The 14,918-nt window shown below is 37.5% G+C and overlaps 1 protein-coding gene across 7 annotated transcripts in view; it reads left to right on the top strand.

Moving 5' to 3' along the window:
* Positions 1–14,545, top strand: part of ATM (Serine/Threonine-kinase ATM-like protein) — a 103,220-nt gene extending 88,675 nt beyond the window's left edge. For all 7 annotated transcript variants that reach the window (XM_089148784.1, XM_089148782.1, XM_089148783.1 and 4 more), the window contains 19 exons: positions 398–481; positions 1,095–1,175; positions 1,480–1,569; positions 1,700–1,762; positions 2,344–2,484; positions 2,601–2,657; positions 2,789–2,848; positions 4,041–4,135; positions 4,247–4,355; positions 4,901–4,990; positions 7,033–7,112; positions 7,214–7,292; positions 7,935–7,981; positions 8,069–8,168; positions 8,868–8,999; positions 9,106–9,240; positions 9,326–9,391; positions 13,476–13,619; positions 14,232–14,545. In XM_089148784.1, the coding sequence (XP_089004910.1) occupies positions 398–481; positions 1,095–1,175; positions 1,480–1,569; positions 1,700–1,762; positions 2,344–2,484; positions 2,601–2,657; positions 2,789–2,848; positions 4,041–4,135; positions 4,247–4,355; positions 4,901–4,990; positions 7,033–7,112; positions 7,214–7,292; positions 7,935–7,981; positions 8,069–8,168; positions 8,868–8,999; positions 9,106–9,240; positions 9,326–9,391; positions 13,476–13,619; positions 14,232–14,309 (1,731 nt within the window). In that variant the 3' untranslated portion in view covers positions 14,310–14,545. The remainder of the gene's footprint in view (positions 1–397; positions 482–1,094; positions 1,176–1,479; positions 1,570–1,699; positions 1,763–2,343; positions 2,485–2,600; positions 2,658–2,788; positions 2,849–4,040; positions 4,136–4,246; positions 4,356–4,900; positions 4,991–7,032; positions 7,113–7,213; positions 7,293–7,934; positions 7,982–8,068; positions 8,169–8,867; positions 9,000–9,105; positions 9,241–9,325; positions 9,392–13,475; positions 13,620–14,231) is intronic.
* The last annotated feature ends 373 nt before the right edge of the window (positions 14,546–14,918 follow it).

The raw sequence follows: 14,918 nt of genomic DNA, 5'->3' as shown, positions 1-14,918 counted from the left end.
ATGCCTTGCTGATTCCTGGAGTCCTTCCTATCGTCTCTTCTTACATACTTTTAGTTTCTTTTTTATACTGTCATCTTACTTTGTTCCTTGGTTGCTATTTTCACTCTACTGCTTTCTACTTTGTTCACACTCGCTATTTCTTACTACTGTTTCCTTATCTCTAATCTTAATTTCTCTATTTCAATCACTTTTTTTCATAACTTCCTGATTTCTTTCATTTTAATTTGTGAGATCTACCTATTGTTCTAATTTATAAGAAATTTTATTCAGTATAATGTCATTTTACTTCATTGAATTCTAAGTGTTAGTTTAACTTCTATTTTTCTTCTCTTAATTATTTCCATTCCAAACAACATACTTAGGCTGATTTATAACTTGCCTTTGTTCAACCTCACAGGATGACAGGGACAATTTTCTCAGTTTAGCATTGGAAGGCTATAAGCGCTGTTTGGTGATTGGGGACAAGTATGACGTAAGAGTGGTATGTTCTAATTAGACACATCAGCTATTCATGGAAATATCTCAGAGATGCAGCTAAAGGCCTGTATGCAGTTCCAGGGTCTCTACAGCTTTCCCTGTGTGACATGTTCTAAGAATCAGGAACCATAGTGCATGCATATGGTTCAGCATGGGAATCTATTAACCATCGATCTAAAATGTTACTCATTGATGCATTTGTGAAAAGCTTCTCATTTTCTTATGAACCTTCAAGTTAATGTCCAAAGTAAAGAATTAGAATCATCCACTTTTGCTGTTGGTTCTTTCAGCTTACTTTTTTTATATGTGACCATCTGATAGAGAGTCCAGTCCTCTCAATATGAGATATATTGCAAGTTACAAGGACCTCAGAACAGTTGAGTAGTCATCCCAGCCGCTGTTCACTGAGAATTTTCTTTAAAGTTAGACTGGAATGCAGTAGTTAAAAGTTTCTGAAAACCTTGGAACATGTCTAATGATATTCTCCTTTGGTGGTCAGTGAAATTCTGCAGACGCTATATATGACATAGATAGTTCATTGTAAACTAAGCTCTTATTTTGATCATACTAACATAGTGCACAAGCTGTCCATGACAAAGTGATCTATGTGCATTCAGGTGTTTCGACTTATTTCCTTGTGGTTCAATCTCTCTTCAAGATCCAATGTTGTGAATGGCATGCTTAGCACAGTAAAGGAGGTACTGTAGATGTTGTTTTACTGTTTCTTGATATTTCAGATTCTAGAAGCCTATTTCTGCCATACAATTTGTAATTGTTGGATTTGAGTCTTGGACATCAGCATGCTTTTTCCCTCTACTCGTAATATGAATTGATGTGGTAGTAAATTAAACAAAAGTTGATCAGCCTATCCAGTACATATAGTCATATACCATATTGGGTTGTTCTCACCCACAGGAATACATGTTGGCTAATCAAATACAAAGCTTTGGATGAGTTTTACATTTTAATATATTAATATTCCTTGCCTGGAAACATTTGCAGGTTCAGTCGTACAAGTTTGTTCCACTGGTGTATCAAATTGCTTCAAGAATGGGTGGATCTAAGGATGGGCAGGAACCAAATACTTTCCAGGTACAAAATCTTAAGGCATGCTTTCTTTCTTTCTTTCTTTCTTTCTTTTTTTTTTTTTTTTTTTTTTTTTTTTTTGGGGGGGGGGGTATGTAGGTAAGGCATTGTTTTTGACAAAGATAGTACTGTGCAGTTTGCATTGCTCTCGCTTGTGAAAAAGATGGCCATCGATCATCCATATCATACACTTTTTCAGGTATCTAAACATTTAACTTGCTCTATGGTATGAGATAGATTGTCCCATCTTTACAATATAAAATTTGTTTTCTCTTCTTTAATCTCACCAAGAGAGATGTTTAGAAGGAATCTTAGTCAAGCATGCTTTTAACAATCAGATAATAAAAATATGCTTTTACATTATTATCCAGAGATAATATGCTCTGATACATGAGAAGCTACAAGAAATTCATTTGAGGTAGCACGCATCACATGGCCACATAATGAGGCACCTTCAAATGCTCTAGTTTTGGAATGACTTTATCCAAATTGAAGGAACTAAAAGAGCTAGGGGTAGACCAAAAATAACCTTAGAAAAATGGTGAGAAAAGACATACTATGGCGTACGCCTTGTGTCCATTTTGACCTTGAATAGATCTGACTGGAAGGCTAGGATCCATGTAGCCTATCCCATTTATCTGGAAGAATGCTGAGTTGTCATTGTCGAGAAGGATATGTTCTCTTATCTGCAATGTAACACATCAACCTACTTCTACATCTTGGTTTTCTTGCCTGCTTCATATATTAATTACTGTTTTCTCTACATTGTATTTGCACTAGCTTCTGGCTCTAGCAAATGGTGACCGTGTTAAGGATAAGCAACGGAGCAGAAACTCATTTGTGGTTGACTTGGACAAAAAACATGCGGCTGAAAATCTCTTAGAGGAGTTATCATCATGCCATGGAGCCATCTTAAGACAGGTAATTTCCTCCACTACTTTCAACTTAAATAATTTTATCTTTCAAATTTTCCGATTCTCTTGGAACTCTATTTGCTACCACTTAGATCAAATCGATACCATTGATCTCCTTGACAGATGAAACAAATGGTCGAGGTTTACATCAAACTTGCTGAACTTGAGACAAAAAAGGAGGTCAGTCAATGAGTTCTTATCTTTTGGTTTGAGAGGAGGCTATATATATATTCTGTGTTAGCTATCCAACTCAAATTGTTATCTTTGATCTGTAAGTTTGGGAATAAATTTCAATTGAATACTTCTGACAGGATACTAGTAGAAGAATACCACTACCACGAGAAATCCGCAGTTTTCGGCAGCTCGAACTTGTAAGTGCCAACCTGCATCCTGGTGCCTGGGGATAAACCAGTTCTAAATATAAAGTAGCATTATTCATTTTTTAGTCGTAATTTCATGCTAGAAATGTGTAGTGTTTGATATCTTTTTTGAGGAAGTGAGTCGGGGGGAGAAGTTTCTTGAATTGTGGATTTATGCTATGTGGAAACTGTAAATGGATTCAATTCCAATTGATGTCTCACGCAGATGGGTTGGTGCTCATATACACAGGTCTAGGATGCTAACCAGAGATGCGTTAAAGATGATAATTTTTAATTAATGTGGATGATTAGCTTTCTTTTTTATTTTAAAGAAGGTGGTTCTTAATTAAGTAATGCTTAAATTTGCACTTAGAAGAGCTACATACAGGCCATAAGAAAGAACACAAATTTGTTCCAGATGAATCAAGGTTAATCCTCCCCTCCCCTCTAAAGAAAAAGCAAAGTAAATGCACCCAGTATCTGTTGTTTGGTGGAATTGCATACGCCATCCCCAAAATTAACCTGGGTGAAGAAAAAGACCTGGTAGACTTTAATGTGGTGGTTGTTTAAGAATTAGAGGTGGAACTCTCCATCCTACCTCTTACCCAACTGGGCTACTGCTCCGCCCTCTTTCTCCTTTAATTTAAAACCATTGCCAGACAACATCCAAATATGACGAAGGAAAGCAGTTAAAAAGTAGCTTCTGTTTACATTATTGTGCCTACAATAAGATATGGAGCTCCACATCCTGGCTCTTACCTAACTTGGCTACCCTCCTGCCCTTCAATTTAAGGCCCTTGCCAGCTCAACACCTATAAACCTGTTAAAGGAAACCCTGTTGACAAGGACACATGAAAGGACACAATAAGATCACTTATGGAAAAATTATAGTTATAGACTGGAAATGGAAGCTGATGATGGAATCCCTATATACCAGATTTTTTGTCATCAAACTTATTGGTGATATTCATATACGGGAGCAATTTGAAATTTGTTTAATGTTTTATTTAGAATACTCCACAAATAGATCCTTCCTGCATTTTTGGTTTGTTGATTAGTAGCATGGTTAGATTGATCCTTCCTGCATTTTTTGTTGATTGATTAGTAGTATGTTTAGACTTTAACCTTTTTCATTGTTCCCAGATTTGTATTCTCAAAATATCTTCTTAGTATTGATATCTTTGGTTTACATCTGATTCTTCAGGTGCCAGTAATAACAGCCACTTTCCCTGTGGATCGTAATTGTCAATACCCAGAAGGATCTTTTCCACATTTTAAGGGCTTAGGAGATTCAGTCATGTATGGTAGCAGTGTAACTGACATTGGGGTCCTTCCTTGTATGTTATTTCTCTCTTATTGTGCTGCTATTTATAAAGATAACCTTCTGTCCAATGTTTTTTATATATGCAGGATAATGATTGGTATCAATGCCCCAAAAGTGGTTGAATGCACAGGCTCGGATGGTCACAAATATCGTCAACTAGCCAAATCTGGAAATGATGACTTGAGACAAGATGCTGTATGATACAATTTCCTTTTTCATGTGTGTGGTAGTGTGTCAGTAGATAACCACCCAACAAAGCTTTGCAAAACAACCCATTGATTTTAGACATATGGAGTGACGGTTAGGTCACCGTCATTTCCACAAAATGGATTGTTGAAGGAACCTTTGAATTGCACATGCCAAATTTAGTGTAATGATTTGACTATTCTGAACATGGGGAGTTTTGGATTGGTTAATGCCAAGTTCAGTGGCCTGCAAGATGTTGGATCTTGAACTGTTTGAGACCTTTATTTTTCCAAATGGTAGTAGGTGATGTGGAGTATCTGTGATGAAGTCTCTGAGCTACCACCTAAGTTCTAGCCATGTACTCAATTTTTGGGCCCTTCATTCAAAGCTTGATATGATGTCTGTGTGGATGCCAGATAGTTCCATGTATTACCCTACTTTATCAAGATGAAAGTGGTTCTTTATGCTCTTTATTTCAATTATCAAATTATACCATTACTTTTGTCCTGTAAATGACCAAAATTGTAACTGCTCTCACTGGATTTTTTTTGCAGGTTATGGAACAATTTTTTGGTTTAGTAAATACCTTTTTACAGAATCATCGTGATACACGACAGAGAAGGTTACGAATTCGTACATACAAGGTATTTTATTTTTATTTTTGTGTGTATGTGGTCAAATCTAAACAAGTCCAAAATTGTTTGGTGGAAGATACACTTGGGATAAAATAAAATGAAAAGAATTTCTGTAGCCAATTGCAAATGGTGATTTGAAACTTTGAATCTTCTGCTGCAGGTTTTTTTTTTTTTTCTAGTTTCCAATAATACCTTAGACATTGAGAACCAATTTAAGCGGATGCACAGCAACTTTAGTGCACTTATTTATTAGTTTTCTCTTATGATATTTGTTAGCAAGATATGAGATATGTTCACTCCTGGCTACTTTACATTCTTGCCTGGGCAGTAAGCAAATAATGCCTTTCCATCCATTAACTATGTTTTTGTGGACTGAAATGTCCGTCAAGATCTTTAAGTGTCACTTCAAAATGAGATTTATAAACTGTAGAAATGCACACTGAATCATCAAATGAGTAAAGGTCGCAGGAAAAATGAGAGTTTTGTTATCCCGTTGGGGAGAGAGTGGGTGACTAACGGGTTGGCAGGGCAGTGACCATAGGACTCCCTGGAATCCATAGCAGTAAATAGCAAACTAGATAAACATCACATGAACTATATCTCATGATCTCATCATACAGCATTATCAGTAACTGTGTAGTTTTCTATGTTCAGGGGTCAGCAGCTTGAATCAAAACATTCAGCTATTACTCTTATGTGCTCCACAAGGAACTTATTATAGGAATTAATCCCCTATAATATAAGCTTCCTATTCTCTACCCAGAAAAGAAAATGAAAAACACATTTTGTGGGAACTAATCCTCTATGTAATATGTATATCTTTGGAGGTCTGGTAAAATAGGAACTACAAGACATTTTAAAAAATAAAGGTGTGTATACGTCATTATATGATGGAATGTGATTCAACGATTCCTCTGGATGAGAAGCATCTCTACTCTGTATTTTACATCCCTGCGTCAGTAGTTGTAAGTGATGACAATACTGGTTATACAGATACGTACTTAGAATTTTCGTTTAAATGATGAAACCCTCTTTATTTTGGCAATAGGGAAATAAAAGCACTCCACTTGTTCCTCGAGCAAGACATTTATTATCGCTTGATAGATGGTGCACTAAATGAAGTATGCAATTCTATACAGCATTATTCATTGATTAAATGATGAAATGCTCTTTCTTTGCCAATAGAGAAATAAAAACTCTTCACCTATTCCTCAAGCAAGACATTTATTGTCACTTGATAAATGGCGCACTAAATGAAGTATGCAATTCTATACAGCGACAAGTCATTGATTAACTGTGTTCTTCAAATAAATTCTCCAATGCATCTTTTACTCTGGAAACATCTCCTCATCTTAAATAGACACAGTTTGAAATTTTGACTGGACATTTTGGTTTCAAACACAATAAAACAAAATGGTATTCAAATTTTCGATGCCATTTCAGAACTATATTTCACTGCCATTTCGGTGGTAGATTTCAGTGTCAACCAAGGGTGAAATCCCTGTCAAATTAGTTATCTTTTGCCTTCGTTAAGGCTGCGTTTGTTTGCTGGAATAAAGGTGGGGTGGGAAAATTCTTGAAAAGAGTGTAGATTTCTTACTTTTCCCTTAAATCCCAAAATGGTAGATTGTTTGGTTGCTTGGGGTGGGAAAGTGGGAGATAAGTTTCCTTTATTCAAGGAAACTTGTCTGCTGATGTGGCAGCCCAACTTTCTCACCCCATGCCATTTTAAAACCCCACATATTTGGTGGGACTTTGTGGGAAAGTTGGGAAAAGTAAAAAGTGGGACCCACCCCTATCACTTTTCCACAAAACCCTTTCCTTTCCTTTCCTTCTTCCTCACCCCACTACACATGGGACCCACATGTTTTTTTTTCCCACCCCACCTTTGCAAACAAACGCAGCCTAAAGGACAATTTAAGGCAACCTGGTGTATGGAATTTCCATACAGTGCATAGTTTTCCTCGATACTTTATTTTTCAGTTTTTCTGCTGTTATGTTTTTGGCGATCTATGTTTAGTTTGTTCATTTGCATAGTTTTTAATGAACAGGTTGTTCCTTTTACCCCAAGTGCTGGTGTTCTTGAATGGGTTGACGGCACAATTCCACTTGGTGAATATCTTATTGGAAGGTCAGTAATCCCACTGTTAGTACATTTCTATAATATGCAGGCTAGGTTTTGTGAGAGATGTTTTGATTACCTTAACTAAGCAGTGTCATTATCTCATACAGCTCTAGGAGCGGAGGAGCCCATGGGCGTTATGGGATAGGAGACTGGTCGTTTATGGAATGCCGGGAGAAAATGACAAATGCAAGTGTCATTACCTCATGCATCTGGACACTCTTGAGAAACATGAAGGAAACGAACCTAAATTATGTGTCAAAAATATGTTCTCTACTACAAATATTATACAACTTTTTCCTATATTTTCAAAACCCAGTACTTTTTTTTTTCTTTTTTTTTTTTTTTTTTTTTGGGGGGGGGGGGAGAGAAAGAAAGAAAGAAGAAGAAGAAGAAGCGAACTGTTTAAACCCAGGCCACGTGAAGCAATTAGAGCTCCCAAAAATACTGCTTGCTTGTCCTTTTCAACTATAAAACTCTGTTATCACGTCCATTGCACAACTTAGGTGGTTCATTGATACTAAATTACCCCCCCCCTATTTCTTTCCCTTTTTTTTTTGGCAATATTGCTCCCTTGTAAATCTTTCTCCTCATATTTGGTTAAGTGACTTATGGACCACCTAACAGTACACCGGATGGCCAGCAGGCAGCTTGAGCTGTACATACTGCATACAATGCCTTTGCATTTCCAGATTAACTAGTGCTATGGTGCATCCTAATGGGTACCTGTATTTGAAAATACAGATGTCCAACTGTTCAACTATGAATGTTTATAGATACTTTTTGACTATATTCTAATTTGTAAGAATATGCATTTTGCCTTTTATGTAGGATAAGGACAAGAGAATGGCATTTCAGAGAGTCTGTGAGAAATTCAGGTAATCCTTTTCTGTTTGCTTGTATTTCATTTAAATTATAAATTTTTTATTTCAGTGTATCTTTTACACTAAATCAAATGCGTGCAGACCTGTCATGCATTATTTTTTCTTGGAGAGATTCTTCCGACCTGCTGATTGGTTTGAGAAGAGACTCTCTTACTCACGAAGTGTGGCAGCTAGTTCAATGGTGGGCCTTTTGTACCATCTTTGCTTTGTACCCAATACTTTGAATTTCAGCTCCACGATTTGCAGCAATCTTTATATTATTCAAGACCTACCTGATTTTATGTTTTTGTTTATTCACTAGATTATAACCTGCTCCCCCCCCCCCCCACCAAAAAAAAACTATTTAAAAGTGACACATTACATACAATGGATCGCACTTTTGTATGATGTTATAGAATCATAACTTTTACCAACTCTTTTATTATTTATCCTGATTCATTCCGAATGCAAACGAGTTCCATGCAGCTGCATAGATACGCAAACACAAATCATACTTTTTCCTTCATCTAACAGCCAATTTTTCCAGGGTTCATGTCACTCTTGCATTTCATGGTTTCAATTTTTGCAGTTAAAAGTCCCTCTCTTTGGAAAACATGAAGTGTTGAAAATGTCATACTGGTCATTGATTCTTTCCTGATATTATAACTGTTATCATAATTCCTAGTTTCAAAACTATTATAGTTGTCTGCTGGCTTCTGGAATGACATACCCAATTAGTGCTTCAATAAATAATGGATGGTCCCATTATCTATAGACATCCATTAAACTGGATAGCTGCTTTATTTCAGAAAAGTTTTGCAATTTGTTGTATACCTGCATTTGAGCAGGTATATAATATATTCCAGTAGATCTAGCTTTGAAACATTTGCTTTGGATTCAGGTTGGTTATATCGTTGGACTTGGAGATCGACATTCAATGAATATTCTCATTGATCAAGCTACTGCAGAAGTAGTTCACATCGATCTTGGTGTTGCCTTTGAGCAGGGTCTAATGCTCAAAACACCAGAACGGGTTTGTCTATTTCTTGGCTAATTCTTCATCTGTCCCGTGATTTTCTCTGGGCAACCTAAAGGGATTCCTCTTCATATCCATGAGTTCTTTTGACCATCTTTGGCAGGTCCCATTTAGACTTACAAGAGACATCATCGACGGTATGGGAGTCACTGGTGTGGAGGGTGTTTTCAGAAGATGTTGCGAGGAAACTCTCTCTGTTATGAGGGCAAACAAAGAAGCACTGCTTACTATCATTGAAGTATAAATAGCATGCAAAATATTACTTGTATTAAGAATTGTCAGTCATTTCTAATTCGTAATAAGAGATGGATCCTGCTTTGCAGGTTTTTATCCATGACCCGCTTTATAAATGGGCTCTCTCTCCTCTGAAGGCTTTGCAGCGTCAGAAGGTAATTCCAAAACTTGGCTTCTGGTGAGTGAATTGTATTTAGAATAAATTACCCGGACATCCCCTGACTTGTCTGTCAATTAAGTGAACATGCGCTGTGTTTCAACAATTATTACCATATCCCCTGGATTTAGTGGTGATAGTAAAAATGCAATTCTATTTCAATTGTTCAATGGTCAGCTGAAAAGCTTTTATTAATCAAAAGTAAAATGACGGCTTTCCCATCTTGTTCCTTAAGCCTACAACAAATCAGAAACCTTCTCAGGTTTCAGACTGAACTTCAACTGCTGCCAAACGATGAAACAACATCCAGCCACCACCTCCACCTCTGCTTCTACATATTCGATTATTCAATTCTCATGTCCCTCTCTTTGTTTCACTATATATTTCTTTGAGCAATGCACCAGTTTCTTTGGGAAAATCCCCACTAGGAGTTTCAACAACCTTCACAGTCCCCATGTTTCTGCAGAGATGAATAATGAAAGGAAAAATAGAAGTAATTAAGAAGGTTATATGATGTGTTCGTCATACTCCTGCAGTGCCATATGAGAGAGGATTTGGAAAGCAAGCTTGGTACAGACTCAAGAAAGTAATTTAACGTGGCTGTATATTGATATTTGCATTTTCAAGAAAATGTGGGTGTTTATAGTCTTGCAGTTAGTCAGTTTATGCTTCTTTAGTTCAGTTTAGAATTTTAGTTTGAGTATCGTTTTTGGTTATTTCCTGAACAATTTGGTTCACTGTTGGATCCCTTTCCAAGGTAATGGACTCAAAGTAAGTGTAGTTGATGTTGGAGTTATTCTCCAACAGTATTTTCAAATGTACTCTGTAGCTCTCTCGTGATACGCAAACTGATTCATAATCCCTGCTCTTGGGTGAAGGTGACTTTCAGATGTGAAACCCAATTTTAGGGTTAGGGTTTCTAGGATGGATTCCCTAAAACTTAGGGTCTGCCCAGAATCTTCCAGCAAATTAATCTCAAATATTATGGGATGTATGTGGATCTCTAAAGAATTTATAGGAAGGCCTTAGAGACAAGTTACGATTGATATGGGTTGTTGACAAACTCCCAAGGAATGGTTTGAGATGCCCAAATTTAACATTGGATGGAAGGAGATTAAGTTTGAGGCTTAACAGATTCTCGTTGGGTAGGTCTTGGAAGTCTACTATAATTCCTAGGATTGGTGGAGAAGAAGACTAATTAGTTTGGATCAATATGGATTGGTTCTTGTAAAGGAGAAAAAGGACCTTTTCTCCCTCTTCCTTGCTCTTCCTCTTCTTTTCTTTTCTTTCCTTTCTTTCTATCTTTTCTTCTTTTTTCTTTTATTTCATTTCTTTCTTTCTTTCTTTCTTTCTTCTTTTTCTTCTTTTTTCTTTTATTTCATTTCTTTCTTTCTTCTTTTTTTCTTCTTTTTTTCTTTTATTTCATTTCTTTCTTCTTCTTTTTTTCTTCTTTTTTCTTTCTTTTCTTTTCCTGTTATCTGTTCTCTGTTTCCACGAGGAAGAAGAGAGAGAGAGGGTTGGAGAGGGGAGGGGGGTGTCGTAGGGTAGGACGGGGGTAGGGAAGGGGCTAGGGGAGGTCGTATGGAGTGGGGGAAGGCTGCTGCCAGAGCACGCCTAGGAGGATGCTTTGACAACCATGCTGCCATATTCTGGTCGCCTAGGCACCTAGACCCATTTTTTTGTCTAGGCAACTTGGTCTCGCCTTGTTGCCTTGCTTGGTGTTGCCTTGGTTTTTGTTGCCCTCTATCACCTAACCTCACCTTGTTGCCTCACACAACCATGTACAGCAGCAAAGGGAAGGGGGAACTAAGGTTGCGCAGGAACAGGGGAGCAGCTGAGAATGTTGTGCAGAACAGGGGAGGGTGGGGGGAGGGGCTTGCAGGAGTTAGGGAAGGTAAGGTAAGGGCTGGGGAAAGTCGCAAGTGAAGGGGAAAGGGTGGGGAGACTTGCGATGGTAGGGGGAAGGGGCTGGGATTGCTTTACTTGGAAAACCTTTGAGAGCTTGCTGGAATTTCTTGAAGAAGAGTGCTAGACAAGGTTGCTGATCTTTGAAGAAGAAGCTTGACTTATAATTTTGCCGTGGCCCCCTCAAACAGGAACCACGGTCCTCAACTCAATAACCCTTATTCAAATAATCAGACTTAAGGATTATAAAGACTAGGCTTTTCCATTTTTCTTTTGGTGGAATGACTGATATTTGTAAACTTGAAACCACGAGGAAACAAACAACCTAAGGAATCGGACAGAATGTTCCGAATTAAAAAGGGGAGAGGGGAATTAAAGGAGTCAGAAAGTTAAATTCTTTGAAGCTGCTTCTCCTGCCATTTGATCAGCTGAGCTATTTCCTTTACGTAGAGTGTGATTCCAGGTAATAGAGGCGAATTGCTCTGCACCCTTCTGATATCAGAAATTATATGCTTGATTTTCCAAGGGGTAGGCTGCGATTCTGACGACCAAGATAGGAGGTAGATAAGAGCTTGATTTGTCGCCTTCTAGAATGAGTTTGGAAATTCCTTTAGATGCTGCATAAAATAAAGCTTCTCTGATTGCAGTTGCTTCTACTCTTAAGGGCGTCTGAAGCATTCCATTTTGCTGCAAATGCAAAGATCAATTTGCCGTTCTCATCTCTTCTAATACCCCCCAATTCCAGCTTTCTTTGATTCTTTGATGAAAGAACCATCCACATTCACTTTTATGAATACCTGTTGTGGAGGTTGCCAGCAGATCATCCTTAACCTACTAAAAGACTAAACCTAAGTAGGATTGAGTAGGATCCCATCAAATAAAGAATAGGCTATTTATAACCTACTAAAAGATTTATAGAGTAGGATTCCATGACAAATAATCTCAAGCTTCTAAAATAATAATCAAAGATCTAATGGAATCCCCTTGAAAATACATTCCCCTATGACTTTGAATACTAAGGAACTCTTCTAGTAAATAAAGACTTAATTGAGTCTTATCTCTAAAAAAGAATCCCAAGACTCAAGAACTCATGTTTAATTCAAACTGGACTTCCTACTTGAACAAGACTTTTCAGAAAAAATAAAAAGAAAATGCTGAAAAATAAAATCAGCAATTATTTATGGCTAGTTTTGACCAGAATACCCTCTTTAGGGCTTGGCCAGCCCTAGATGGGCCCACTTTAGGTTTTCGGCCAGGGAGAAGTCTACCCTGTTCACATCACTTCCATTCAACTTCACAGAGTTGGACAGTTTCTAGAAAGACTTCTCCAGTTGATGCAATTCCTCTGATATAGTAAGGGTATGATCAGAAATGAGAAGAAACTAGGACACATTTACGATGAACAACAGCCCATTGACTTGAAGAAATCAAGAGGAAGATTTTTGAAGTTTGAAATGCAGAGTCGGCAAAGATCAGACAGGGAGAGCTGGAAGAAAAGAAAGTAGGAAAGAAATGACAAGAGTCAATTCCTCATCTTCACGTTGTTGGGCTATTGACTAAATTTGCAAATTAGGGTTTCCTGGTACATGGAGAACAGAAGATGCTGATGGATTGGGATTAAGGGCAAGAATATTTTAATCAAGGGTTTATAGGTCACATTAAATTATCAAGGGTATTTTGGTAGCTAAAATTGTAATTTTGTGTTTCACGGATAACCAACCAAGGAATGCTCATGGCTGGGCATGACTGAAATGGTTGTTGTAAAGTATTTGTATGAGTAATTGTAAACACTGGGCAGGTTCATTGATTGTCAGATAACTCAAGGAATGCCCGAGTTAGCTCTCATATTTATGTTGGGCTTTGGAAGACCTTCCTAGGTGGCCCTAGGAAGGGTTCAAATTTTTTGGGCGGGTAAGACAGAGGGACTCACTGCTCTGCATGTTTCAGCTACAATGGAGGTTATCACATGGTGAAATGAAGTTACAGAAATCAATTGAAAATAGTTGCAAATGTGAAACATTTGAAGAAATGGTTGAAAATAAATGGATGCTGAATAGAAGTGAAAAGGCTAGTAAATGGGAGGCACACAAAAGAACTTGGCTCTGAAAGTTGTCAGTGCTCAATCCTAACTGCAGCTTGATTATGCCCATTTGACCTGTTTTTCTTACTCATCTCAGGAAACAGAAGATGATATTGACTCAAATTTGCAAGAGTCACAAGATGTATATGAAGGGAACAAGGATGCAGCCCGTGCATTGATGCGTGTCAAACAAAAGCTAGATGGGTATGAGGAAGGTGAAATGAGAAGCGTGCATGGTCAGGTAATTTCTGATTTACCACATGTTCATTCATAACAGTAGTGTTAGTTCCATTGTACTCGAGACTTGATCATTAGCTGACTATGGTAGAAGAAGCATTTAACATATGCCTCATGCGGTGCTAAAAATCTAGGGCGGCAACAACTCCCATCCTGGAGAGTGGTTACTTTGTGCAAACTGCAAAAGCTGCCAAAGGTCTGGACCATGTTAGTGTACACCTCCTGGGACCCTGTGAAAGCAAGAATTCCAAAACTATTGGTTCCTAACATCTATCTGCTAGCCAGATTGTGCATAGCTTAGTGAAACGTAATAATCTGTTGACTGACATATCTGGAACCGCAATTACATTAACTAGGCAAACAATTTTACGATTAGCCTATAGGCTTCTTGTTCATGGTATTTTTCTGCATTTATTTAGCGGAATTCAAAAGCTGGAGTGGCTGGTCTATTTTTACATTTCTTTTAAACTTAGAATTAGGGTCAGAAGACCTTAGATTGTGGCCACTTCACACCAATGTGTTACCCTTTGTGTCTTGAACATGACAATTTTATCAGGATGAAGACCTGTCAACAATAATTTAAGATCTGAATGTTCTAATATTTTCATCAATGTAGGTTCAACAACTTATCCAAGATGCAATTGATCAAGAACGATTGTGTCAATTGTTTCCTGGATGGGGAGCATGGTTGTGATGACTAGCTGAATCAGCTGTGGCAGCTTTGGCACCAGTACACATTGTACAGGCGAACTTCATGGGGAAATGTATTTGTTCGTTCTTTTTTTTTTTTCTTTTTTTTTTTTGCGGGGTGGGACGCCCCCAATTGTCATTTGAGTCTGTATTGGATGTTGCTGCCGTGTGATGAGTATAATCTTTTTTGTATATGCTGATGATGTATTAGGAATATTAGACGATTCTCCAAACCCTAACCCCCCCCCCCCCCCCTAAAAAATAAATAAATAAATAAACTACCTATAGAAATTGTAACTAAAAAGCAGAAGAATGAAATAGAAAAGCGAGGGTTGCATCAGATTGTTTAAGAAATGTGTTTCAAATGGAAAGCTTGACCAGTAAAAACAGGGCTGAGGGCAGATTTAATTCCAGTCATGAATTTGTTTCAGTGGGGTTCATAGTGATATTTATCATTATGCAAAAAAGATGGTAGATGAGTATATTTTACCCAAAAAGAAAAAATTCAAGAGATATGATTTATTCTGTTATTCATATATGTGATATTAGATACGTGTGCATTTATGGCAAACTTGGAAAAAACATTTTGAGATGGTATAATCATTTCCAACGC

Source organism: Hakea prostrata, chromosome 3 (assembly GCF_041222555.1).
Source record: "Hakea prostrata isolate BN-2017 chromosome 3, UWA_Hpros_2, whole genome shotgun sequence".
Taxonomy (NCBI): domain Eukaryota; kingdom Viridiplantae; phylum Streptophyta; class Magnoliopsida; order Proteales; family Proteaceae; genus Hakea; species Hakea prostrata.
Note: the sequence above shows the minus strand (reverse complement) of the source record. Positions and strands in the feature narration are given on the sequence as shown.